The sequence below is a fragment of the Berghia stephanieae genome, chromosome 4 (assembly GCF_034508935.2).
Source record: "Berghia stephanieae isolate SIO BIC M18660-M18661 chromosome 4, UCSD_Bste_1.3, whole genome shotgun sequence".
NCBI classification, from domain to species: Eukaryota; Metazoa; Mollusca; class Gastropoda; order Nudibranchia; family Aeolidiidae; genus Berghia; species Berghia stephanieae.
The window spans coordinates 61,375,018-61,402,963 of NC_088363.1; the positions used below are offsets into that span (position 1 = coordinate 61,375,018).

Below are 27,946 nucleotides of genomic sequence, written 5' to 3' on the forward strand. Positions count from 1 at the left end.
TAAAAGGAGATAAACAAAAAACAAAATAAAATAAAAAACATCCATTTTTATTATTAACATGTTATGAATGCTCTGCCATATGTACTTTAGAGCAAAACATTCCCTATCAAGGGCATTTTTTAAATCATTAAAAATCCTTATCATTTTTAGTTTGAAATTTCAGACTGTTCCATGCTTTGGCAGTACGGATTATAAATATTTTCTTTCTAATTGAATTTAAGCATCTTGAAATAAATATTTTGAATTAATCTCCACACGTTAACGTAATTGGAGAGTAATAAAAAAAAATCATTGTATTTTATATTATTACATTTATTGTCCAAATAGACCTTGTGCATTGTGTAATCAATATAAATTTATGAGATCTTTGGGTCCATTATTTTGGATTACGTTTCTATTTTCTGCATTTTATTTCTTTTTTCTCTACTGAGTATGCTTTTTGCCTCTATATGCATCTCTTAATTTTTCAGGCACTAGAGGAATATAAGATGTTGCAAAATGGAGATCATGTACTAGTGTGTTTATCCGGAGGAAAAGATTCCCTTTCTTTACTTCACACTATCAGGCAATACCAGTTCTATGCCAAGAAAAAGGTAATGCAATGTCATTACATATATTCAAATTTTTTATCTTTCACTAGCATAGATCCTTTACCAGTATTTTTACTATCTGTGATGGGCTGGGCAGGTCAAGTCTTCTCGTTTCTTCTATCTCCACCCTACCTCCTCCGCCTTCCCATATCTATTTTCCCTTCTATGTAACTGTCTTTTTCTTGGAATACGATCACTTTCACTGGCCCTGGCTATGATTTTTAGCTGAGAGAGAAAGGGTCTGAGACAAATATTAATTTTTTATTTTGGTTTCAATATTTCTTTCCATGTTAATTATTTCTTTAATTTATTAATATTTCTATTGTTATTTATGGATTTGCCGTATATTTCTGAGCGATTGTATTTCTCTTGGCATGGATCCTATGGGTCTGTCTTGGTGAAACTTTTAGGGGATTAACACGCATAGATAAACACTAATCTCATGTATATGTTGCTTTTGGGATTTACATCTGATGGTCCCTCATTAAACCAGTCCCATTCATCTTACTTTTTATTTGGTGCTTAATTGTTTAGACAAACTCTATTTATTCTACATCCCCCAATTTAAAAAAAGAAAAGAAGAGATTGAAAAAAAAAAAGAAAATTAATCCTGTGGGTTTTAAACATTTTTTTAAACTCTTAATCAGCAAAAGATAATTTAATGGCCTAAAAACAGTTCTCATTTCCTGGTCAGGCAAAATTTGATGACCTAGGTGACATGGCTTTGAATTCAATATCTTCAGATTTCTTTTCTTTTTTTTTTTTTTTTGGCACAACTCACTGCACTCTATTTCTATTTTATGTATGTAATTTTTTTTTTTAATTACAAGCAAAGGGACTGTCTTTGGTCCTGATTCAGTCAAAATTTATTCAAACCTTTCTCTTGACTCAGGAGTGATTTGGGAACCGGGTCAGTAAGATTCTGGTGGAATGTAATTTGTGATAGACTGCTGTCCTTTTCTCAGGGTAGCAAGTGATTGTTAATGCCTATTTAAATATATATATATATTCAACAGGGGGTGAATTTTTCCTTTGGCGCTGTCACTGTTGACCCACAGACTCCCTCTTACGATCCCAGTCCACTGAAAAAATACTTGAGCCATCTTGGAGTGCCTTATTTCTACGAATCACAATGTAAGTTTAGTGTTTTTATATATTTGTATAAATGTTGCATCATTAACCGGGCTGTCTTTTATAGCTATTTCTTCAACTTTTAAAGGATGACCACAATATTCTTTTTGAATAAATAAATTTAAGTGATTAGCAACACTCTTGGTGATGTACATCATGTTGTCATGTATGTTTGGGACACATTTTGTCAAATTTTTGTCTTTTCATAACCATCATCATGAAATTATTTTAATGAGACATAATTATGACGGACTTATCCAGTAAAGTGCCTCTTTACATCATATATGGATACCGTGCCATTTAAATAGTTTCTTTACATTACATTTAATGATATAAACTTTGAAACTATAAAACCTTTTTGAGGCTTTGAGAAATTATGGTCCTTATAGAGAGGGTAATATATTGGATTTGAATTTCCTGATCAGGTATCATGGAGACAGCCAGCAATCTTCCCTACGAATGTGCATCCATCTGTAGTTTTTGTAGCCGCATGAAAAGAGGAAGGATCTATGCAGCAGCAAGACGAGAAGGTTACAACGTTTTGGCTTTGGGACAGCACTTGGATGACTTAGCTGAAAGGTTGCAATCTGTCTGTTTTGTTATTATTTTATAGTTTTTATTGTTTGTTTTCTATAATTATATCTATTGTTTGTTGATTTTGATAACCTTGTCATTAGTTCTTCTTCTTCTTCTTCTTCTTCTTCTTCTTCTTCTTCTTCTTCTTCTTCTTCTTCTTCTTCTTCTTCTTCTTCTTCTTCTTCTTCTTCTTCTCTTCTTCTCTTCGTATTATTATTATTATTATTATTATTATTATTATTATTATTATTATATTATTATTATTATTATTATTATTATTATTATATATTATACTAATTGATTTCTTTATTTACTGTTTATTCATTCATTATTTATTCGTTTATTCATCTTATAAAAATTTTTAAAAGCCAATGTTTGTTTAGTTTTACGCTAAATTTCAAAGGCTGAGTTTCAATTTCTTATATAAGGAAAACTCTTTGGTGTTGTAGCATTCCATTACCACTACCAGTTCATCGCGATCATAATCATTGCGGGCATTGTTTAAGGTTTAAATGTCGCCACGGTCTTCATATTTTATACATTACTTTCTCATTATTTCCAGTTTTCCTACATTAATGAATGATAGCCCATTCATCTCTCTATTCTTTTTTTTTATTATTTCTTGTTTTGGCTTGGTAGTTTCTTGATGTCATTTCTACACAATGGAAGTCTGAACACAATGAAAGCTCACTACACTGTCAAGTAAGTGTATTTATCTGTACTGACCAACCATGACGATAGAATTGTAATTGTAACAATGCGAAAGAAAAGAAAGTAAGAACCCCCTTACTCCCTCATCCACCCTCCATGACAACAACCAATTACAGGCAATCACTATAGTATTCATTTTATACTACAGAAACTGATATAACTTATGATCACATGTGCCCTCTGGCTATGAAATAGTATTATTGGTTTTAAAAAAAATTATAATTAAAACAACTTTGATTTATTTTCAGGGAAGGTGATTTGCGTGTGATTCGACCCTTTGTTTATGTGAGGGAAACCGAATTGAGAAGTTTTGCTGAGCAGGTAAGCGATAGCATTGAACCCTTTATCGTTCTTCAAATTTTGTTTTGTTTGTTTCTTTGATTTTTCAAATCTTTGTTTTTAAACGACTTTGTCCTGCTGAAAATTGTCTTATTTCCAATTATCAAGGCTCATCAAATATGAATATTTTTTTAGCTGTCATTTAATTGTACAGTGAGACTCTGATTGCTTAACCATTTTACGTCATTTTAATGTTTACTAAAAATAGGGTTTAGCTTTCAATTTCTCTTTAAAGCATGTCACAGCATCATTCTTTTTCATCTATCAACCAACCAGAACAAGCTGCCAGTCATATCAGAAAATTGTCCTGCCTGCTTTGAGGCGCCCAAGGCAAGTAACTAATCAACCAAACTTTTTTGTTGTTGCTTTTTAAAACTTTAATTTTTCCAGGGTGTCCAGGGAAGTCGGAAAGTTGGAAATTGGTTAGAAATTTCATACTTGGTCGGAAATGTTGGAAATAATGGGACTGAGGGTGAAATTTCCTTTAAAATGAGAAAAATTAGAAATTTTTTGCTTAAAATGCGATATCAAAAATGTGCGAAGGACAACTGCTGTGCACAAAATTATTATTATTTTACTGCTACAACTGCACTACTACAAACACTACCACATCATCATCCCTATCACCAACACCACTCACTAATGTAACCACCACCACTACCACATCCACATCCCATACCATCACTACAAAATTACCACATCATCATACCCACCACCACCACTACTCCAACCACCACATCATCATCCCAATCACCAACACCACACCACTACTGCAACCATCACCACATCATCATCCCCACTACCACAACATTATCATTATCCCTACCACCACCACTACAACCACCACCACACCACCATTGCTACAACTACTACTACATCATCATCTTTACCACCAGCACCACTACTACAACCGCTACTTCATCATCATCCCTACCCCCTACACTACTATAACCACCACCACATCACCATGCCTATCAGCAACGTCGACTCTACTACAACCACCACCATCGCCACTGCTATAACAACCACCACATCACTATCCATAACACTAACACCATTACTACAACCATATCATCATCTCATCCCTACCACCACCACTACCTTTGCAACAACTGCTACATCATAATCCATCACAATCACCACTACTACATCCATTACAACTACCAAAACACTATCATCTCTACCACTAATACCAACAAATCATATGAGTATTTTTTAAAAGTGAAAATGGGGGTGGGTAGTGGCTTTTGACATTGTATAATCACATGGTACCATTCTCTAAGTAGATAAGATTTTATAAGTTGCTATCCGTTTTTTAACTTTTGAAATTCCTCCGAGTGTTGTCAAAAATTGCTGCAAGAAACATTTGGGTTGCATCTCAGCAAATTTTTATGAAATTCAAATTTATAGATTATAGTCTCATGGATGGGTCATGATCTGTGTACTGAGAAATTTCCTCCTTTTTTGACCAGTCATTTTCACCTCTGCTCTTACTTTAAAATAAATATGGATTGTGTTGCGGTAAGACCTATTTTAAGTAGGATTGTCTTTTTTAAGCGTATAGAACGCTGTGTGTATAAAATATCTGGTAGGAAATTTCACTTCTAGGTAGGAAATTTTAAGGTTGGATTTCCCTGGACACCCTGCTTTCTTTATCTTCTTTATTTGGGTTTTAAAGATCACTGAAACTGAGGGTGTTTATTTTTATATTTCAGTAATTTGCTATAATTTGATTTGATATAAAGAACACATAATAAAAAATTAAGCATTATTACACTCCCTTTCCGTTAGTTAGTATTATTGCTATAATGGAGGTGTCTTGATTAGGTAAAGCTATTGTTCATATCTTATACATATATTATGGCTTACGATTTTCATCATCTCTTGTCGATTATCGAATCAAGAATCAGAGCAAGGTCTAGTATGCATATTTTTTTGGTTTATCAAACCTAAGGCCTTCAGTGATGTCAAAAAGTAACCTGGGTAGCTTCTCCTCCCAGGGGTACCTATTTCTTTATATAAGAAAATTTTTATTTAAAAAATTTGTTTCAAAAGAAGTCATTTTGTATGTTTATTTCCATAATAAAATTCAGTGAATTAGGGAGGAGGTTCTTATAAAATGATTTTCACAATTCGGGATTATTTCGTACGTTTTTGTATCACTTTGTGCTTGTGGAGCTCACATTCATATGTACTTGTACGCAATATGTGATCTCTGACAGTGAAATTACTTTATTGGTATTATTTATTTTTTTTATCCAGGAACGACACAGGACCAAACAACTTCTGGCTGCCCAAGAAGTGATCTTCCCTCAAGTCTACAGCAGTATAATGTCTGCCCTGAGGCCTCTCATGGCAAGGGGGAGACAATCAGATAGGGTTACCACAAACATTGCTGGTGATAAAAGTGATAAGGATGATGATGATGATGACATGGACTTGTGACATTGAGATCAGTCATGAAGAAAAAAAAACCCCAATGATTTTGTTATTAATGGAATATCAATTCGGGGCGAGGAAGAGGGAAGAAGTTTGTAGCAGTCCAGTTTCCAGCTCCATTGTTGAAGCTGAAAGTGGCATTTTGTCTAAGGGTGTGGTTTGGCTTGAACGATTGTAGAGGTTTGATGTTTCATGGCAACAACGAGTCTAATGTCTGTAGTTACTTAAGCCTTTACAGATTAAAAAGGCTTGCGATCTGACGTGTTACTTAATCAAATGGTTTTTGGCACCAATTCTATGGAAATTCTAATGAGTTTTTTTCCCCCAAGATCCCTGGCATCGGAATATGCTAAGGCATTCTACAGCAAATACTTTGAAACAGAGGTCCTGCAAGAAATTGCCTGTTGATGTTTAAAAGGATGTTATCGTATTTTTTTAAAAAATCCAGTGAAGAAAAATGTTTGATTTCGATTGGTTCTGGCATCAGGTTTGCATGGAAACATAAGAAACTCTCTCTCTCTCTCTCTCTCTCTCTCTCTCTCTCTCTCTCTCTCTCTCTCTCTCTCTCTCTCTCTCTCTCTCTCTTTCTCTCTTTATCTTCCTGTCTCTATCTCTCTCTTTTTCTCTCTTTTTCACTCTTTCTTTGTCCCTCTCTCTCATTGATCATTGGATAAGTCAAGATTGATTAAATCAGCTTTCATCATTCCCCCTTCCCGCTCTCCTTTCTTCTCAGCCCATGTCCATCCAGCAGTAATTTTAGATCTGATTGAAGGCATGTAGCCTATTCAGGATGTTTAAAATTATCTTTACTTTCCCTTTCATGACAAAAACCGTGATAGAAGAGGACTGTCAAATCTCAAAATCAAAACATGTTCTAGATCAGTTGATCACGTTTCCAAAATATTATTTGAAAAGGCTATAGTTTACTTTGATTTAACTCTTTCTGCACTGATGCTTATTCATGGATTTATTTGAGATATTTGTTTTAAAAAAGCAGGTTCGGTATCATTTTCAAAATACAAAAGAAAATAAACTGAAAACACTATGAATTTTTATGCTATTGATTCAATATACCAATGTTTTTAATGTTATTTATCTGTACAATAAAGATTAACTTATTTAACTACTTAAAATATCCATGTGTTTTATTTGTGGGGGTTCTTGACCTCCCATAGTGGACAAGAAGGTCACTTCTATACCCCTATATCTGTTTTCAAACTTATTTTGTTTTCAGACGTGTTTTCCTTTTGTCTTGGGTTGAGATTACTTGGTTTTGTCCTTTCCCTTGCCGAAATCCTAGACAGAGAGGGAAACAGTCAAATGTATAATGATATTATTTTCCGCGTAAATCATCTCTCTGTTATAATAATAATAATAATAATAATAATATGTTTTTTATAAAGTGCCTTACACCGTATACATACATGCCGAATCTTACGAATTTTTCGTAATTTTACGAATTTTAGACACATTTCATGGCCAAATACGAAATTTTATGGAAAACTACGAATTTTTCATTCTTAGTAATACTTAAATGATAATAATAATGATAAGAAGAAGAACAACAACAATAACTACTACTACTACTACTACTACTACTACTACTACTACTACTACTACACTACTACTACTGCTACACTACTACTACTACTATAATAATGATGAGAATAATAATAATAATAATATTGTGGTTGTTCATACACAATTTCAGTAATTACGACTTTCCTTGTCAAATTACTAAAAATTGACATTAAAATTACAAAATTTGAAGTTTTCAATTTGGCAAGTCTGCGTATATCAACAATCTCAAAGCGCTGTTATGTATTGTTATATTTATTGTTTTAAATGTCTAATGTATGGGTGGGGTTCCTGACTTCCCCTAGTTGGCAGGGAGGCACTTACTGTTTATTCTATCCCCCTTTATCTGTTTCCCAACATGCTTTCTGTCTTTGTCTTGGAATGAGATTTCTTGGTTTTGTCCTGGTCCTGGCCGGATACCCTGGCTGAGAGAGAAACAGTCAAATGTAAAGTTAATTTTGGGAGATGATATTTTTTATTCGTGTAAATCATCTCTCTTTTATGCACTGTGCTATGTTTTGTTTACGTAATATATATGATTTGTAAACATTTGAGTTTATTCCTCTTAGTGGGGACCTGTGCTTGTGTCTGGATGAGACTTTTATATGTGATCTCAAACTAAGTAATTTGATAGTGTGCTCTTGGAATCTACGTCTGTTTTCTATTCGAAGCAATTCCCCTTTGTCTTACCCTTTCTTGGGTGCTTTAATTGTAATTCTAGAACTTTTTACTATCCCATTTTCTTCCTTTTTATTGGCGCTGATATGACCTTAATGCGTTGCAAGCGCCGTAAAACCTTTAAAAACAAAAACGAATGTATAGTATAATGTAGGCATTTGAGTGTGTAACTCTTAGTGGGATCCTGTGCTTGTTGCTGAATGAGACTTTAGTTTATCTCAAACATTGATAATAATATTATCTCTTTGAATTTATATCTGTACCACTCCTATTTCTCTTACTTTTTCTTGTATTTTTTTTCAAATGTAAATCTATAATTTTTTTTTTTTTGGCCCTGAAATGACCTAAATGTGTCCCAAGCGCTGTGAAACCCTAAAAAAAAATTACCCGATAGTTGGGACTATCGGCCTATAGGCATTAAAATCGGCTTAACTATCAGGTACCCTCTTTAGTGTAATGGTAGCACGTCTGACCGGTAATCAGGCGATCTCGAGTTCTTACTGAATAAGATATACTGAATTTTTGGGATGCTTTTTTTTTTTCTTGAATTTTTCTTTCCTGCTTTGGTACCGTTTCATACACACTTTTTCCGATCTTCACCAAACAATCCTAAGACGTTATTCTGACTATTTGGTCTCGGTCAATGTGAACAATTCAAGCAATAGGACAGTGGCTCTGGTCAATAGACTCACGAAATCGGATCAATTAAGTTGAAATTAAAGTACGCCTCCGAGGTCTTGTGGTATGTCACTCGCCTTCGAATTGGATGGTCCTGGGCTAGAGTCCTGCTCTATGCGACCATAGCAATCTAGAACTAGAGGGTATTGTATGCGGCGCATGGTTGCATCCTTGGAAAAGGCTCACTACTCACATTCTCTCGCCGTACTCGGGGTATAAAATTGTTACATGGTCGATAACAGCTTTTGCCTCTGTCGGAAAAATTGTAAAATCGCCTCACAGTCGTATTGTCTCGTCCTACATGTTAGTGTTATTGTTGGCAAGGGACCCCTTGTAAAGTGCTTTGAGCACGTTTAGTGGATAATATGCTATATAAAAGCTCTATTAAAAAAAAAAAGAAATTACGGAATAATAAGGGTTTACGATGGTTTTGACTTTGATAATAACATACTTTTTCTTTTAACTTCGTTGTTTTCCATAATGGTTACAAGTACATTGTATTATGAAGTGCGATCATTGTTTATACAATAATATAGAGGTAATTAATGAGGTTCAGTCATTAGGCTTCTTGGATAAGGGAATAGCCTTTGCTCATGCTTATGAATTATACAGACATAGTTTTTTGGTGTTCTTTTTAACAGAGAGAGAGAGAGACATGCGTCCCGTTGGATATATTATTATGATTTAAATCTGTTTCTCACTTTGAGATTGAGAAATCCCGCTGTGCTGAGATGGAGAAATTCAGCAACTTGTCTATGACCACGCGTTCCCGCCCCTCTCTTGAATGAATCGGCTTCCATTTCACGACAAACAAAAATCAGGGAGGATTTCCAATGACCGCCGATGCAATGGAATGATAATATTATTGCCAGCTTATTGTTTTCATTGAATGGATTTTTGATAAAACGGTGTGATTAATGTTGGTATGACATCTCTCTCTCTCTCTCTCTCTCTCTCTCTCTCTCTCTCTCTCTCTCTCTCTCTCTCTCTCTCTCTCTCTCTCTCTCTCTCTCTCTCTCTCTCTCTCTCTCTCTCTCTCTCTCTCTCTCTCTCTCTCTCTCTTTCTCTCTATCCCTCTTTTTTTCTCTCTCTGTCTATCTATCTCTCTCTAACACACACATACATAAACACACTATGTTAGTTTGTGTGTGTGTGTCCCCCCCCCCTCTCTCTCTCTCTCTCTCTCTCTCTCTCTCTCTCTCTCTCTCTCTCTCTATTTATTTATCTAGCGGGCTATGTACGTATCTCTCTCTCTCTCTCTCTCTCTCTCTCTCTCTCTCTCTCTCTCTCTCTCTCTCTCTCTCTCTCTCTGTTTTTAATATCCCGGCTTTATTTCACAAGACCATGTTCCCCCAAATGTACGTATTATTGAATTTATGCAAAGTTCCATGAAATTGCGACAATAGATGTGTGATGAACCTTCGTCGGTCATATACTTAACCGATTATTATTATTATTATTATTATTATTATTATTATTATTATTATTATTATTATTATTATTATTATTATTATTATATATTATTATATTATTTATCATTATTATTATCATCATTATTATTGTTATCATTTATTTTGTTTAAGCGCTTAGAGTCTGGTGTCTCGGAGTTATAGCTCTATATAATTTTTCAGCATTATTATTATTTATTATTATTATTACTTTTATTATTATTATTATTATTATTATTATTATTATTATATTATTATTATTATTATTATTGTTATTATTATTATTGTTATCATATCATCAGCATCATCATCATCATCATCATCATCATCATCATTATTTCTCATCAATAGGATTTGAAGTCGAATTTAATATAAACCAATGCTGATATCGATGATGCAAACCATTTCACAAAATTACCAATTCTACTTTTCTGGTTCTTTATCAAATTAAATTTGGTTATTTTTTATCACCATAATAACAATAACAATATTCATAATAATAACAATATAATAATAATAATAAAATAATAATAATAATAATAATAATAATAATAATAATAATAATAATAATAATAATAATAATAATAATGATAATAATAATAATAATAATAATAATAATAATAATAATAATAATAATAATAATAATAATAATAATAATAATAATAATAATAAAGAATGTTCAAGAACAACAAAAAAGGGTCACGTCTTTTCATAGACTGGTTACGGTTTAAGTAGACACGACTTGTTTACTTATACTTTTTTCTTTGATTAAAAAAAAGAGTTATATATGCTAGATACGTTTATTTTACTTCATTTTCATAATTCCTGTATTCAAAAGGAAATATCTTTAATTTGATCAAAATTGAGAGATGCCGAAAATAATTAATTGATCACATATTCACGTTTACGTTGATAATGGGTCAGCATTTTAAACAAAAGTGTTGTAGGAATAATCTAGAATTATTCTATTAATTCACCCTTATGCTCGTTGTAGTTATAACATACTGCGTTAAGAAGAATTTGAACAATTAAATTTAGACCTTCAAAAATACAATAATACAAAGTATCAGGATGTAATGATAATTTATCTATTTTGGATATGCCATGCAACATCGACAGTGATGCTTAGTTTGAGTGAGTCAGTCGGTCAGTGAAAAAGATAAACAACATATTTATGACTGTCACGGCGCTAAGTCACCGTCAAATTGAAAGATTGATTCATTTACAACGCAACGTCAAGAAATCGAGCGTGATCAAGTATGATGTGACTGGACTTAACCACGCACAAATTAATTATATTGATAAGAAAGGGGAAAAAAAACCCCATTAGAATAACAGAAACGAAGTAACAAAATTCGGCCGGAGTAAGTGTGTGTCCGAAACGTGCTCGAGTCCAGCCTTAGATATAATAATATATTTCCCAAGCCCTCCAATCACGTCTCCTAATTAGCCTCTTCTGCTCCTTCTTGTCTTTTGTCCTTGCTATTGTGGTTGTTGCTCTTGTTGTTGTTGTTGTTCTTCTTCTTCTTCTTCTTCTTCTTCTTCTTCTTCTTCTTCTTCTTCTTCTTCTTCTTCTTCTTCTTCTTCTTCTTCTTCTTCTTCTTCTTCTTCTTCAACTCATCCCCATCCTTCTCCTCTTCATTCTCTCACTCTACCTCCTCCTGCCCCTCTTCCTCCTCTCTTTCCTCCTTCTCATCATCATCATCATCATCATCGTCGTCGTCATCAACAGCAATAACAATAACAATACCATTATCATTACCATTATCATCACATAGTTTGAGGGGGGGGGGGGTGTTCCCATAGGGCATGGAAACTTCCAGAATTAGTGCGTTCATCATCCACATTTCTCTCGTCTCCAGGTATCGATCGGTTATTTTTTGATGAAGTTTAGATAATGAAAATTGATATTTTAGTTATGTAAAAATGAGACTTGAGCTATGCACGGCTATGCGGTCTTGTATGACACTAGCTTTCGGATTGGAATATCCTGGGTCCGAGCCTCGCTCGGTGCATAGTTGAGTCCTTGAAAAAGGCTTTTTACTCACTCACATTCTCTCACACTACCCAGGTGTAAAATGATTATCTAGCCGTTAACAGCGTTGTCTCTGTCGGAAAAAAAATGTAATATCACCTAAAAGCGTCATGTCTCATCCTACATGTTGCGTGTTGCTGTTGGCTAGCGACCCCTTTTAAAGCGCTTTGAGCATGTTTAGTGGGTATTGCATTATATTATAAAAGCTCACGTTTTTGTACTTTTTTTTTTAGAGATTAAATATATTTTATTAAAGTCCATCAACTAAAATTCCATATATCGAGTCATTTTTATATGAATCGCTTTTCAACATCTGTTCCTCCCAAACTTATGACCAAAATGTTCGGCTATGTGGTCCAGTGGCATGCCACTCGCTCTCGGATCGGAAGGCCCTAGGTTCGAGCCTCGCTCGGCGCATAGTTGAGTCCTTGGAAAAGACTCTGCACTCACATTCTCTCACCGTACTCAAGTGTAAAATGGGTACCTGGCCATTAACAACGTTGTCTCTGGCCGAAAAAATTGTAATATCCCCTAACAGGCGTCATGTCTCGTCCTTCATGTTAAATGTTGCTTTTGGCCAGGGACATTGTGTAAAGCGCTTTGAGCACGTTTAGTGTATATTGATCTATATAAAAGCTTAAAATATAGGCCATGGGTCACTTATTACTTAGGAGAATTTGGCCTGATCCATTCTTCTATAATCTTTTTAAAAAAATCTTTACTGCTGTGTGATGTCAACAATAAACTCCATTTCCCACAACCAGCTGGTTGTAGGCTGCTGCCAAACACACACATACACACACACACACACACATTAATACATACATACACATGCACATAAACAAACACACACACACACACATAATCACTCACTCAGGGACTACATAATAATATTGTAAATGTTCTCTTTAAAACGGGGATAGCTTCTTGGAATGACAAATACAATGACAATTTTTAACCACAGACGTTGATTCAAACGCAGAAATCAATCCTTTTATGATTTTTTTGGTGTTGGACGGAAAATTGTTTATGTCGTTTTAGAACGACTACCGCGATGTTGCAGTTGCTGGCGACGATGATGACCACGATGATAATGATGATGATGATGATACTATTGATGATGATGATGATGATGGTAATACTGATGATGATGATGATGATGATGATAATGATGATGATGGCGACTACGACCACCACAACGATGATGTTGATCCTGCATGGAGCTGCGTATGCATTTTCCATCACATTGCTCATTACAGAAGGCGTAAAAAGTTCAAGAAGAGGTGACATATATTATGATTGAGCATCGCACATGCCCAATCATTAACATAATCGATATTATAATCGTTCTCGCGCCGTGCCATGCATCGTTAGGCCAATATGTCATGCATATATGAACTGGATTCTCATCTATCCCTCTCAACAAACACTTGCCTGATTCATTAAGTTTATCTTTATTTTATTTCAACTGTTTTTCTCTTATATATCATCTCCCTTTGCTTTTAGAAACACATTATGCCAAACTGCACTGATGAGAAAAAAGAACTCTTTCGAGATTCTATGCATTATACACACACACGTATACATTATATTTACAAGCATAGCTCACCGTTCAATGAATACCACTGCGATCAACTCAAAATTCATGATTAAAGTGTTGAATAAAATTTGAACTCAATTTATATTGTCTTAATAGACGATACATTTGACGACTTCGTAAGAGAACGTCACGGAGATTTTTAAAAAATTTTTATTAGCGTACGGAGATATATCAGATGGTCACCAACCCCCCCCCCCCCCCCCCAAAAAAAAAACAAAAAAAAAAAAACAAAACAAAACCGCATCGCTTATTGTGGGCTTGTATCTCTGAGACTTCTTCATTGGATTTCTTTCATATTCAAAACACAAATAAAACAAATCCTTATACATGGACTGTCAAAATTTTATGAATATGAATTGAAAATAATAATACAGTGATTTTTCAAAACCGTGTTCAGAAATATAATACCAGAGAAAACATTGCCAAGAGTAAAATGGCGATGATCTTAACATGTGTTGCCATCTTTATCAAACATTAATCATGTCACCATAAGTATTATTTTCATCATAATTCACCTCATCATGCATGTAAGAAATCGTCTATATAACACACCAACATGCCTATTTTTGTCCAACAATTACAAAATCATCACTTTAAGTGATCAAAAGAACTGCCGTCCTCTTTAATTACCCAACGTAGTCTCTATTTCCAACATGAAATGTACTTCTGAATTTCCTCAATTGTTATCTTCTCCCCAACATAAAATCTTTCTTTCAAGGTTTATTCTGTGAATGCAGATCTTTGTCCACTCTAAACCTTTTCAGTCAAAGAATTCGAAATTCCGTAATCCATGCATTCAGGCCGGGTGGTGGAGGCGGCCAGTTGTCTTTCTATATGAAATAAATATTCTTACTTCGAAGAAAAGCTTGTGATATTTTGCTCGTATGTGAAGTAGTAGTAGTTTCGTATGGCTACAACTCCACGTTGTTTCGTTTCACCCAATCCGCGAAAGCACTGTCCGCCTCATGAACCATTTGGTAGCCGCCTGGGGGTGCTGTTGCGGGGCACTTCAAAATGATGTGGTCCATGTCTTGACAAGGGTCATCGCATGCTGGGCATTTTGAAGATGATGCATAACCCCATCGATGCAAGTCTGAGGCTGTTCTACCATGCCTAGATCTGATTCTGTTGCATGTTGACCATTCTTTTCTGGTAAGAGTATGGAAACCAGGCAGTGGTATGTTCGCTGGTTCTTCAATAATTTCACTAGCCTTTGGTGGTTTTTGTTTCCATTCCTCTCGTATGTGAAGTAGCACTGCCTTTTTGAAAAAGGAAATTCCTTCCTGGATAAGGGTGTCCACAGTCTGACAGAACATTTTGTTCCAATGGTTTTATGTAATTATCAGCATGTTTCCCAGGCATAGCAACAAGGGTCTTCTTTTAAAAATTACAACGCGCAAATGTCACAATAAGTTGCATCATCTTTTCGATATCGCAATTTTTAGATGGTGTTACAAGATTTTATATGAATTCAAAACCGTTAATCTAATTGTTTTGATATTTTAAAATTCTATTAATAAAGAATAATTTTAATAGTAATCAAATTTTTTAAAATATATCTTTATAACTTATTGCAACAGAAATAAATAAATAGCGCCCCTTTTTTTTGGTGACCCCCTGATATTTTCTGCATTTAATAACTTATATATTTCGCCCGCTTATCATAGAATTCCTTCCCAATATTAAGAGCCGAAAATGGTTGGTATACATTGAAAGAAAGTGGTTGTATTCAAAATAATGAGAGGAACCACTAACTGGTATCGATTCAATGCAAGTACTCCCAACTCGTTGTCATACTCTCCAACCGGAAGGTTGACACACAACCCAATGCTAAAAATGATGGGATCTGACGAAACAAATTTGATTTTTCGATAAAATCATTTACGGTGTCTAATTAATACATGTATCGTGATACACACAAATCGTCTTCCAATCAATTGTAAATACCATGCAAAATTTGGTGACGGTTGGTCCAGTGATTTCGGAGCCGAAGTGTTACAAAAAATCAAATTTGCCAAATATATAATAAGATATACAGATTCAACGAAGTTGACTTCATCCGGCTCTTTGCTATTGTTTTTAGACAGCCATTTTAATGAAAAGTTATTACTAACTTTCTATCAATCAGACTAATGACGTTTAAGGTTACACATAATTCTATGTGTTGGTACGTTATATCCGGCTGGTGGATGTGTGCGTATTTTACCTAAAAGCATAGCATCCTCTCTCTCTCTCTCTCTCTCTCTCTCTCTCACTCTCTCTGTCTCGTCTTCTCTCTCTCTCTCTTCTCTCTCTCTCTCTCTCTCTCGTCTACTCTCTCTTCTCTCTCTCTCTCTCTCTCTATATATATATATATATATATATATATATATATATATATATATATTATATATATACACGAATTTAAATATAAGGATCACTAGTTCTTTAAATAAAACGCTTAACCAATAAGAAGACAAACGTTTTCAATATGTTCTGGCATGATTCGCCGACATACGAAGCGTGTTTGACCCTTTTTAGTTGTGATAACGTATTGTGACCATTGGCGTTCAACACTATCAATACAACTGAAGCAATTCTGAGCTTTTGTTTGTTGCTGGTCCCATCCTTCGAAGTCGTCGTCCTTTAAAAATGTTGTTATTATGTTTCTTTGTGATGTACCAAGTTGTATTTTACACAATCGATGACTCGCCATTCTAATCTCTCGTAGTTTGATATCCCACTGATCACATTCTCTCTCTCTCTCTCTCTTCCTCTCTTCTCATTATATATATATATATATATATATATATATATATATATATATATATATATATATCTTTCTATCCATCTTTCTTTCTCTCTCACCCCCCCCCCCCCCCATACACACACACACTCTCTCTCTCTCTCTCTCTCTCTCTCTCTCTCTCTCTCTCTCTCTCTCTCTCTCTCTCTCTTAAATCATCCATTTGCATCCCCCCAAAATAAATTCCGGTTTGTTTTCTTTCGTGAATAGTTCGCGGGCAACATTTCACAAAATAGGGACTCCCGCTGTTATTCAAATGCAAATGGCAAAAGTGTCTTTGAATCCCGCGAGATTTACCCCTTCATTCAAGAGTATTAAACATTTGCATTTATTGAATAAGACTAGAAATAATCGTCTCGTGCCTGCCATCTCTGAACTTCTGGATGCTTTTTCAGTTGTTTGTTTTTATTCCACCGAACTCATAGAGATTTAGGATGAAACTGACATATGATGAAATAACACAATAATAATATAATTTGTGACTCACTTGATCATATATATATATATATATATATATATATATATATATATATATATATATATATATATATATGAGGTATTTAGAATTTAGGTACTTAGCTCACTTAAGAAGTTATACAGTACAATACTCACTAAACGGGCTTAAGGCGCTTTAAAGTGGTTATTAGCCAACAGTAACTACTTACCACCTCAAAAACGGTAGTATTCTTGATGTGGAATGTTGAATCTGTAGTCAAGAATACAAAACTTTACTTTAACTTTTTTACTTTATTGATGATGGATGAGCAAAACAGTTTTATAGAGTGCAAAACCCAACATTTTCATAATACTATTAATCAGGGTTATTACCGACGACACACACTTTTTTCGCTTATTATCATCATTGTTATGATTATATTACCTTATTACATATTTAGCAAATTGGAATTTTTGTAACACCAAGGCCCCGAAAGCACTGGACCAATCGTCACCAAATTTAAAATGGTGTTTACAATTGGCATGAAGATCGTTTGCGTGTATTATGAGATTGATTAGACATCGTGATGAATTTATCGAAAAATAAAATTTGTTTCGACAAATTCCATCGAAAACACTCGCCATTATTTTTAGTATGTGAGTTGTGTGTCAACCTTTCGGCTCGTGAGTATGACACTGAGGTGGGAGTACTTGCATTGAATCGGTTAGTGGTTCCTCTCATTATTTTGAATACAATCAATTCCTTCGAATATATAAAATAATTTCCGTTCTTAGCATTGGGGAAGAATTCTAAAATAAGTGAGCGATATACATACGATATCAAATGCAGAAAATATCTCGCCCGTGGAGTTCTCTTACAAAGTTGAAAACTGTATTGTCTACGAAGACAATAGAAATTGAGTTCAAATTCTATACTATTCAACACTTGAATCCTACATTTTGAATTGATCGAATTATTATCACGTTCAATGAATGGACGCCATACTTGTAGATTATACTATAATAATTTTTTTTTCTCTTATTAACAGTAGCAGCAACACAGATATAAATTTAGCTACATCAAATAATTATAGTTGGTGTAACTTATTTTTATGTGGGTTTGAGTTTGAGAGTATTTCTATTACATCAATAATAAAACCGTATCAACTTGATAACTGGGTTGTCACGTTCTCAAAGAATTAAGATCATTTTAATAGATACTTTTATGTGATTTCAATGAAGATTTCAAGACGTCATAGGTTTCTCCCTTTTTCTGTTACAAAATCATTATCGAGAATTCTGCAATGCAAATTCGGGTTGAATTTATGCTGATCATCGGCATTCTGCGGTCTACCAAAACTCATGAAAACAAAAACCTACCATAGAACCACTCTAGCAATTATTCATAACAGTTTGTTTTATCGCCTTTGTTTTCCCCCGTTATAGCTATATCATCCAAGGGAAATACCCGCTATAGTACATATATTCACTTCATAGTCATTGTATTAAAAATTTATTGCCAAACAGATCAGGAATAGAGACAGCAGGATCCCTCTCAGTCCATAAGAACTTGCAAAACTAAACGGAATTGACAAGAAAATTATATAAACACTTGAGATTATCCATGACTCAGAAATTAAAGACAAAGAAAATATCCATATCATTGCTTAAAAACAATAGCCAATTGGAATTAAAGCACGACGTAAAAAAACACTATTCTGATATTTTGACACAAATCATTGAACGAAATTTTAGTCGTCCCTTTCAAAATTGTCCACTTTTAAAAAGCCTGTATCCCAGCTAATACAGATTTATCAAAATGGTTATGCAGCATAAATTATAGGAATTACCCCAATCTGTCAATACTAGGTATAGGTAGTTAGAGATATTGTAAGAGTGCAACTACAGAAAAGCGCAACATTAGTAACGCACTATATCAAATATAAATCTGATTGCATATGGTCTAGACTGGGATGAGTAAAGCATTGTGAGCGAGGCATATTGAGCACAGTGAAAACTCGGGATTGCCCTTTATCAATGTGTAAATGCATTTTTAAAAACATTTTTTCATTTGCATTGCCGATTTTGGGGAGAATCACTAAAAAATCGCTTTATATTATTTTTCAGATGATTTTTGGCACACAAGTTACAACAATGTCCCAAAGTTTAACAAGAATTTGCTTTATTATTATCCTGATTATTGTCAGCCATTGTGAAAGTAGGATATTATCGTCCGTTCACCGTAATCCCAACAAGCTGTTAACTTCCTGGAATAATGAAGAAGGCAGTGAAACGAAATTGGAAGCCATCAAACCTGACGGGAAGCGGAAGGAGATGAATGTAAAGAACGATAAATCTGAGACTGCAACTAGCTATAATCGTTTAGACAATGGCATCGATCAAAGTCGACGAGTTATTTATGGCAATGAAGGCGAAGACTCCAAAAAGGTTGAACGAAAACAAATAGATGAAAGCGATACTGAAAATTTTTACGATTTTCTTAGAACTTCCGTTCAACCTATTCAGTTGTTAATCTCTAGACATGCTAGAGATATCCTCAATCACTCGACATTTAATTCGTTTGATAGATTGGATAAATTTTCAAATGTCAAGGGTAAATCAACTTATACCACTGTCCCTACCGTGGAAGATGATAGCACTGGTAAAGAAGATGCAATGAACCAAATCCTTTTTTCAAACAATAGCTATAATATAGGCGTTTTGTCATCTAGTTCGTATAACAATATCCTTTCCCCAAAGAGAGAGAAAAATGGTTTATCAAGTTCGTATAATATAAATGAGAAAATGCTATCATCAACAAATACTATGATAACCGATTTGACTGATGACCCATCTATCGGGAAATCGCCTTTGAAGAGAGCAGTTTTACGACAAGCAGTTTACAAGGATGTGAAAAGCACCGTTGCTCATAGTTTTACCCGTCCAGATAGCTCTTCTCCAACAAATCAAATGACGAATTCTAAGGAATCGTCAACATTAACGAATAGCAAAGATGGTGATTATATAACTCAACACGTCATTCCTACAAGAAAGGAAACTGGATTGCCTTATTCAAAACATGGAATTCACGACCACGTAGCTCAGGATTCAAGCTATGCTTCTAATGATCTGAAAGGGGAGAAGTTTGGTGGACACGAACGTGCTTCATCGACACCTCAAAGTTCTTCCACATTCAGTAATGACAATCGTGGTAGAGAGCTTCAAATTTCCGATGTTCCACAAACAGGTGTTACTACTTTTAAGAATTATTACAAAGTAGATGATATAAAAATAAAGAATCACAAACTTAAAAACCGTCATAATAAGTATCAGGACAAACATGACGGAGAATTGGTAAAGTATAATAATGACACTGCTCTGGATGTTAGCGGCGTAATAAGAGAAAATTATGACACGTCGACAAATGTTGTTGTTGATGATGATGATGACAAGGACGACGACGACGATAATGACGAGGATGATGGTGATGATGGTGATGATGATGATGATGATGATGATGATGATGATGATGATGATGATGATGATGATGCTGATGATGATAAGGATGATGCTGGTTCTGATTTTCGAAAATCCACTACACCTCTCTATGGAACTCCAGTGGACATCCACGACCATCATAACACCGATACAAGGGACAGCAAGGAAAGTGATTTGAGCAATGAGGACAGCTTAAGTAAAAATTCTAATATTGAAACTAATAAAACATCTGTAAATAGAATGTACAACAACCCCAAACGTGACCGAAAATATAACGACAGTAGCAGCAACACCAGCACTTCTGCCAGCCAAGATAATACCACTGAAAAGAGTGATGATATATCTTTTGAGGAGAGACGAAACGTTTCTAGCCTGTTGGATTATTTGATGAGAGGTTACGACAAGCGTATCCGGCCAGGATTTGGAGGTAAGTCTCTATAATATTTCGTATCAAAGTTAAATGTCAGCATTATTATTATTATTATTATTATTATTATTATATTATTATTATTATTATTATTATTATTATTATTATTATTTATTATTATTATTATTATTATTATTATTATTATTATTATTATTATTATTTATTATTATTATTATTATTTATTATTATTATTATTATTATTATTATTATTATTATTATTATTATTATTATTATTAATTTATTATTATTATTATTATTATTATTATTATTATTATTATTATATATTATTATTATTATTATTATTATTATAATCATCATCATTATTAGTATAATTATTATTATTATCGTTATTATTATTATTATTATCATCATCATCATCATCATCATCATCATCATCATCATCATCATCATCATCATCATCATTATCCTCATTATCATTAAATCTTTTATTAAAACGTGATTCAATGCGAGCTTTCATAGATAATGATAAAGCGGCAATTAATTGCATAACAATGATCTAGTTATTTCCAAATATGAAACATATGCACAAACAAATGCAAGATGACATTTATGATTTTATTTTGATAAAAAAGACATTAAAACCTTGTTATGCGGAGGTCTGGAAATTTATGAATATAGCACTATGGACCAGTTTTTGGATAAGTTACATATAATATTATACAACACAATGATACACACCCGCACATACACACATAGACATAAGCACACTCAAACACACATAACACACTCAAACATGCACACATACAAACACGAACACATTTACACTTTTTATCATTTGACAGAAGAGGGTTTGCATTAAATTTATACCGCCTTCAACATTTTATATTTCATTAGCTGATTAAAAGAAGCCTTAAAATTCATGCAAGCACCGCTCTACTCTTAAAAACAAAAAGAAACAACGGAGACCCAATGCATCATCTCTATCTTCAATCCATCATGGCCCATCATGGAACCATAAGCCCATAAACCCTCTCGGATATTTTGTCCCTAAGACCTATAAAATTAGAATAGGAGCGAAAAACCCGCCGTCACTTCCTCTAAATAACGCCAAGTAACTGGTTCCCAGCAAACGGAAATAATGACTGTCGCCAATATCTCTATCACCGCCTTGATGAAATACTTCTCTCACGAGCATAAAAATGATGAATGATGTATCCAGGGGAGAAAATCAATATAAATCTTGTCATGTTTAGACTTTCACACATATATATATACGATGTTTGAAAAAGTTCGAGCCAGCACGAAGAATAAAGAGTACAAGGTGAATGTAAGTTTCGCCGACATAATTTGCCTTTGCATAAATCAGTTTTAATTCGAGTTTAGGCCGATTCATCCATATTATCTAAATGATTCTTGGTCAACAATAATATCAAGTGAATATTGCATTTCTTATTCAATTAAGTCCCAGGTTTGGGAGTTTTCGCTAAGCTGAGAGTAATTTAAATCGGTCGATATGTGAAGGAACAGATTTCTGGGCAAATTTCTAAACAAATTTTTAAAAATTGAGCTTTGTTATAGCGCAATATCCACTAAATGTACTCCCTGGGGTCCCTGTACAACAGCAGCACTTAACAGGTAGTACGGGACATGACGCTATTTAGCCGATATGACAATTTTTTCGGACAGAGACACGATGTTAACGGCCAGGTACTCATTTTATATCTGAATGCGGTGAGAGAATTTGAGTAAAGAGTTTTTTCCAAGGACTCAACTATGCGCCAAGCGAGGCTGGAACCCAGGTCCTTCTGATCCGAAAGCGAGTGTCATATCACTAGACCACAAAGCCGCACAAAACACATGTCTTTCCAGAGTACAACAGTTGGGGGCAGCGTGGCTCGGCGGTACGGTCTTTGCTTCGTACCCGAAAGATATCCGAGTTCGATCACCTGCCGCTGTGCTGTGTGGCCTTGCTCAACTTGCGGCGCTGCACTGCGGCTGACGCAGGGGTTGTTCCAGTCATCTCTTGGAATAGACCCAAGAGACAAATTTCCCCTATTAGATGAATAAAGGGAATTATATTTTAATAGTAATAATAATAATAATAATAATAATAATAATAATAATAATAATAATAATAATAATAATAATAGATCTTTATTGTCCATAAATATGGCAATTTGTCATTTAGTTACACTTGTTATAACGTTATATGATAACTATAACATTGAACAGATATTTCATTCCTACTTAGTTTCTCTCTCTCTCTCTCTCTCTCTCTCTCTCTCTCTCTCTCTCTCTCTCTCTCTCTCTCTCTCTCTCTCTTCCTCTCTTCCTTTTTTTGTAATTGTATTGCATAAACTGGCTAGTATTGTAGATTTCTTGTTTTTATACACATCTTAAAACCAAAGCTTATGTTGGACTGATGTTGATAGTAAAACGTCTCTATTTATTTATTTTGTCTTGTTTGGGTTTTTAAGGTATCCGAAATGATGGCATATGGGCAGGACTCCTCCCCAACATATCGATCTATATTGTTTAATTTATAACAATGGAAACGCTGCCTTTTACATTTCCATGACTGTCTATGATTCGATGAATGCATTCCTTACTTCCATAAACAAGCCAACTCGGTTGAGTTTCTATCCTTTCATTTTATTGGCAAACCTTTGGAACATGACTTTGATATCTTAGTTGACCCCCCCCCCCCCTCCAAAGGGAAAAAAGAAGCAAAATTGAGCTTTTCGCAATATCCTCTAAACGTGTTCAATACACTCTTGCAGGGGATCCCTAGCCAACAGCAACATTTAAATATTTAGGCGATATTGTATTTTTTCTCCGACAGATTCAACGCTATTAACGGTCATATACTCATTTCACTCCTGGGTACGACGACAGAATGTGAGTAAAGAGCTTTCTCCAAGGACTCAACTATGCGTCTCTCAGAGCGGGACTCGAACCCAGGACCTTACGATTCGAAGGAGAGTGTCATAGTAAAAGCCCACCTAGACACAAGAATTACAGCGATTTGAGTTTTTGCTTGTTATACTTTGTCCTCGGTATGCTGAATTAAAATGTAAAAATTACCAACGGTAAAATGAGAAAACAATTTAAATCTAAATGAACAAAAAAAAAACACAAAAAAACAACAAAAAACAAAACAAAAACAAAAAACAGTTAACTTATCAAAATGATACGGTTTGTCCTTGATTTGAAATCATTGTTTAGATTAGTTGTTAAAAAAATACTTTTTCAGATGTAATACAAATGTTAGACAAAAATCTTTTGTTTCGCACCATTCACTTTGGGGAATAACATTTAGTTTCGAAACTAAAAATGCATTTCCTCTGGATAGTTTTAATACGTTGATCGACCGAGAGTTGTATTATCTAATATTATCTCAATATGACCAGTAAAGTTTTCTTACTAATTGGTTTAATGATCAAATGAGAATAGTATTGATATATCTGGGTTTTTTTTCATATCAAGGCATTTAAAGAATACAATCCTAAATTAAACCTTTAGCCAAGTTATGTTATATTGCATTCATTTAACAGTAATAGGGAGGTGTTTTTTTTTCATCTACTGACATTAACATAAATGTATAAAATTTGCAGTGATGGGCGGGCAATCCGCCTTTTGAAGATAAACACGTTGAACTTGTACTTGAACAGATTTTCGTCAATCGTTAAAAAAGTCGACTAATTAAAATTTAAGAAAAATGATTTCCCCTGTTCTTAATAATGCGTTTGTTTATGATTACGGTATCAGCTCTCAAAGTATCGCAAGAAGTTCTCTATTTATCATAAATTGATGAACAAACTGACCAGAATCTGTAATGCATTTGATGGAAACTCTCTAAATATATTCAAGATGCTAAAAACATGATTTCCAAGACTTTTAATTAAAGATATCGGTGCGGTAATAACGTGCGACGTCGACTCACATACTTGGCAATTTTCTTGATATCATTTATTTTGTATATAATAATATATATTTTTTATCCCATTGCAAAAGCAGACCGAATGATAGACACTTACAAAATAGGAGAGATGATTACATAGCCTATTGATGATGTGTGTGTGTGTTATGAATACCCGAGTAATGATGTAGGCGTGATGGGTAGTCGAGTGAAAAAAAAGTGAAAAAACAAAACAAAAACAAAACAAACAACAACAAAACAACAACAACAAACAGGGTAAAAGTTACGGTTTGTTAGACCGCACATTGTGCACACACGTTAATGTGCTAAATGTCGTTAAACTTAGTGACTTCTTTCTTTCAAAATTGAAACCCTTCTCGGTCTGTGTCACTTAATTTTACCTGGCCACCGTTTTTCAGAGATGTTACCGGTCAATAGAAAGTTATGGCCACTCAATTTTATTACACACTAGTTAACGGATGGACGAGTCATTCAAATAAATCACATTTACCCAAAACGGGTGCATCATGACTCTTTGATACTTTTAATCCACTCGAGTGATCCAAAACAAAAATTAAAAGGGAAAAAAAGAAGACACTCAATATTACGACATTCATCACATTAACTCACAGACCAGTTAATCAAACGTTACATTTATCCAAAACGGGTGCATCGTGACTCTTCGATACATTTACTACTTCAGTGACCATCCATTAATTTTCTTAAAATTAAGTAAGAAAAGAGAAAAAAATAATAATGTTACATACTATCAAGGAATGAACAAGCAACGAAATCCATTTGATTTTATATCCTTTCATATTGGCAAATCATTAGATTAGTTTTTTAAAAAAAAAACAACTCATTAATATATCCAGTAGTTGTACGCATAGATTGCAAATACTTTTTTTTTTACTTGGCGGGTATTACGTACTACCAAAAAAAATCAGTTATCGAATCGCCAGCCAGTTATGTTTCGTTATATGGAATTTTCCAGTCGCTTCATTATTGCCGAATTTTGCGTTTTCATATCATTTTATTTATGCTTTTAAATTCTCGGGTCACAAATACCCTAGCATATTAGCTAATTAGTTCCATGTCAGAATGGAAGCCTCATGATACTTTCATTAAAAAACTCCCCCAAAAAACTGACGACATAGAAAAAAAATAGAAATCCCAGAGATGCCTATTTTATTTTGTCGGGTTGAAAAGATCATTATTTTGCCGTTTTAATAAGAATTGAATTTTAAATCTGGCACACAAATTTAATGAAAAGTCGCTTGCAACCACCTACAACACCTCCCCCCCCCCCCACCCCCCGATTTAGTCTTACGTTCCAATTGTCTTCTCTCTTTGTATTGTCAATGATATCTCTTATTATTTTGAAGTTATTTTCATATATTCAAGGGTCCGCAAAATTTATCGACAGTCTTAATTTCTGCAAAAGGTGCTCTCTGTTTATCAGAATCTTAAACTCCACAATAAAGTTTCTTTCTTTTTCTTTATCCATCCATTATGTATGTTTCATTTCGCCCACACTGTGTTGTGTTCAGATCTACAGATAAACAACAATATTTTAAAAAGAAAAACATTTTTGCAGGCTATTCTCAGGAAAAATAAACGTGAATTGTCGATGCGAAAGAAGTCGCCGCGAGTTTAGATAAGACAAATGGGGTCCCAAGAGCTCAGTTGGTAGAGCACACGCTTCACATTCAAAGGGACCGAGATCGATCCCGGGTGCAGTCGAGTTTTCTTCTGACCTCCTGTCCACCCTTCAGTGATTGGATAGCTGGGTCTGTTATATCTGACGGGAAGTACTTTGCGATAGACTAGCGTTCTATCCGAAGTGTAGCAAGGAATTGCTATTGTCCGTTTCACGCTATAGAAACCGGGATAAACTCCTGCTCCATGGGCTTAATGGCTCTGAAGGACTACTTTTTTTTAATTGGACAAATCTACCCTCTACTTCTGGCTAGAAATGTGTGCGATGATCACTGAAAAAAACCCCAACTGATCACGGATTCGATCCGTCCTCTTCGCACGTTAGCTAACAGTTGCACTCTTTTCTTGGCCGCAGAACTCCTTGAATTACGCACGACACTTCGATATTTTGTTAATTCAATAAACAATTTATTGTGGCCCTGTCTGCGCATTGCAAGCTATCCTCAGAAAAGAGTCGGGAATTGTCACTACGAAAGTAATTTCCGTGAGTTAAAAATTAGACTAGCTTGACATCCGTGCGATCACAGGTTTAGTTCCTGTTCGCACCTTTTAAATATCTGTTGCGCTCTTTTCTGAGCTGCAGCACCCCTTGAATTACGCATCGCAGTACATTATTTTGTTAATTAAATAAACAGTTTATTGCGGTCCTGTCCACGCTTCCGAGAGATGATCAGTTTGTAGATTTATAGCAATTCCCATCATACGCATCGATCACCAGAGGCCAATAGAAAAACCCATTTGTCTATCCTCTCGTCTCATTATGATAACCCCCACGTTCTGGCAAACGCTCTATGATCCTAGAATATAGGCATGATTGTGGGACGGATGTCTGGGTAATTTGCAATATTGTGTGGCTATGTGGTCTAGTGGTTTGACACTAGCCTTCGAATCGGAAGGTCCAAGTTTCGAGTCCCTCTTGGCGCATAGTTGAGTCCTTGAAAAGGGCTCTTTACTCACTGTCTCTCACCGTGTTAACAGCGTTGTCTCTGTTGGAGAAAAAATTGTACTGTCGCCTACAGACATCATGTCTCATCCTACATGTTAAGGGTTGCTGTTGGCTAGGGGTCGCTTGTAAAGCGCTTTGATCACGTGTAGTGGATATTGCCCTGTATAAAAGCTCAAGTTTATTAATATTATTATTATTATTATTATATTATTATTATTATTATTATTATTATTATTATTATTATTATTATATTATTATTATTATTATTATTATTATTATTATTATTATTATTATTATTATTATTATTATTATTATATATTAATAATAATAATAATAATAATAATGATAATAATAATAATAATAATAATAATAATAATAATAATAATAATAATAATAATAATAATAATAATAATAATAATAATAATAATAATAATAATGATTCAGGGTGAACCT

General features: G+C 34.3%; 3 protein-coding genes across 3 annotated transcripts in view; all 3 read left to right on the plus strand.

Moving 5' to 3' along the window:
- LOC144970958 (uncharacterized) overlaps positions 1-6,919 on the plus strand; it is a 29,542-nt gene extending 22,623 nt beyond the window's left edge. The window contains exons 19-25 of the mRNA XM_078911172.1: positions 471-593; positions 1,607-1,724; positions 2,147-2,300; positions 2,937-2,999; positions 3,257-3,329; positions 3,624-3,677; positions 5,610-6,919. Of these exons, the coding sequence (XP_078767298.1) occupies positions 471-593; positions 1,607-1,724; positions 2,147-2,300; positions 2,937-2,999; positions 3,257-3,329; positions 3,624-3,677; positions 5,610-5,792 (768 nt within the window). The 3' untranslated portion in view covers positions 5,793-6,919. The remainder of the gene's footprint in view (positions 1-470; positions 594-1,606; positions 1,725-2,146; positions 2,301-2,936; positions 3,000-3,256; positions 3,330-3,623; positions 3,678-5,609) is intronic.
- A 2,635-nt stretch (positions 6,920-9,554) lies between these two features.
- Positions 9,555-20,909, plus strand: LOC144971820 (uncharacterized). Its single transcript, XM_078912896.1, has 3 exons — positions 9,555-9,643; positions 19,151-20,852; positions 20,893-20,909. The coding sequence occupies exons 1-3, from the start codon at positions 9,638-9,640 to the stop codon at positions 20,907-20,909; spliced, it is 1,725 nt and encodes a 574-aa protein (XP_078769022.1). The 5' UTR covers positions 9,555-9,637.
- LOC144970959 (gamma-aminobutyric acid receptor alpha-like) overlaps positions 20,804-27,946 on the plus strand; it is an 89,182-nt gene continuing 82,039 nt past the window's right edge. Inside the window, exon 1 of the mRNA XM_078911173.1 lies at positions 20,804-20,948. Within this exon, the coding sequence (XP_078767299.1) occupies positions 20,909-20,948 (40 nt within the window). The 5' untranslated portion in view covers positions 20,804-20,908. The remainder of the gene's footprint in view (positions 20,949-27,946) is intronic.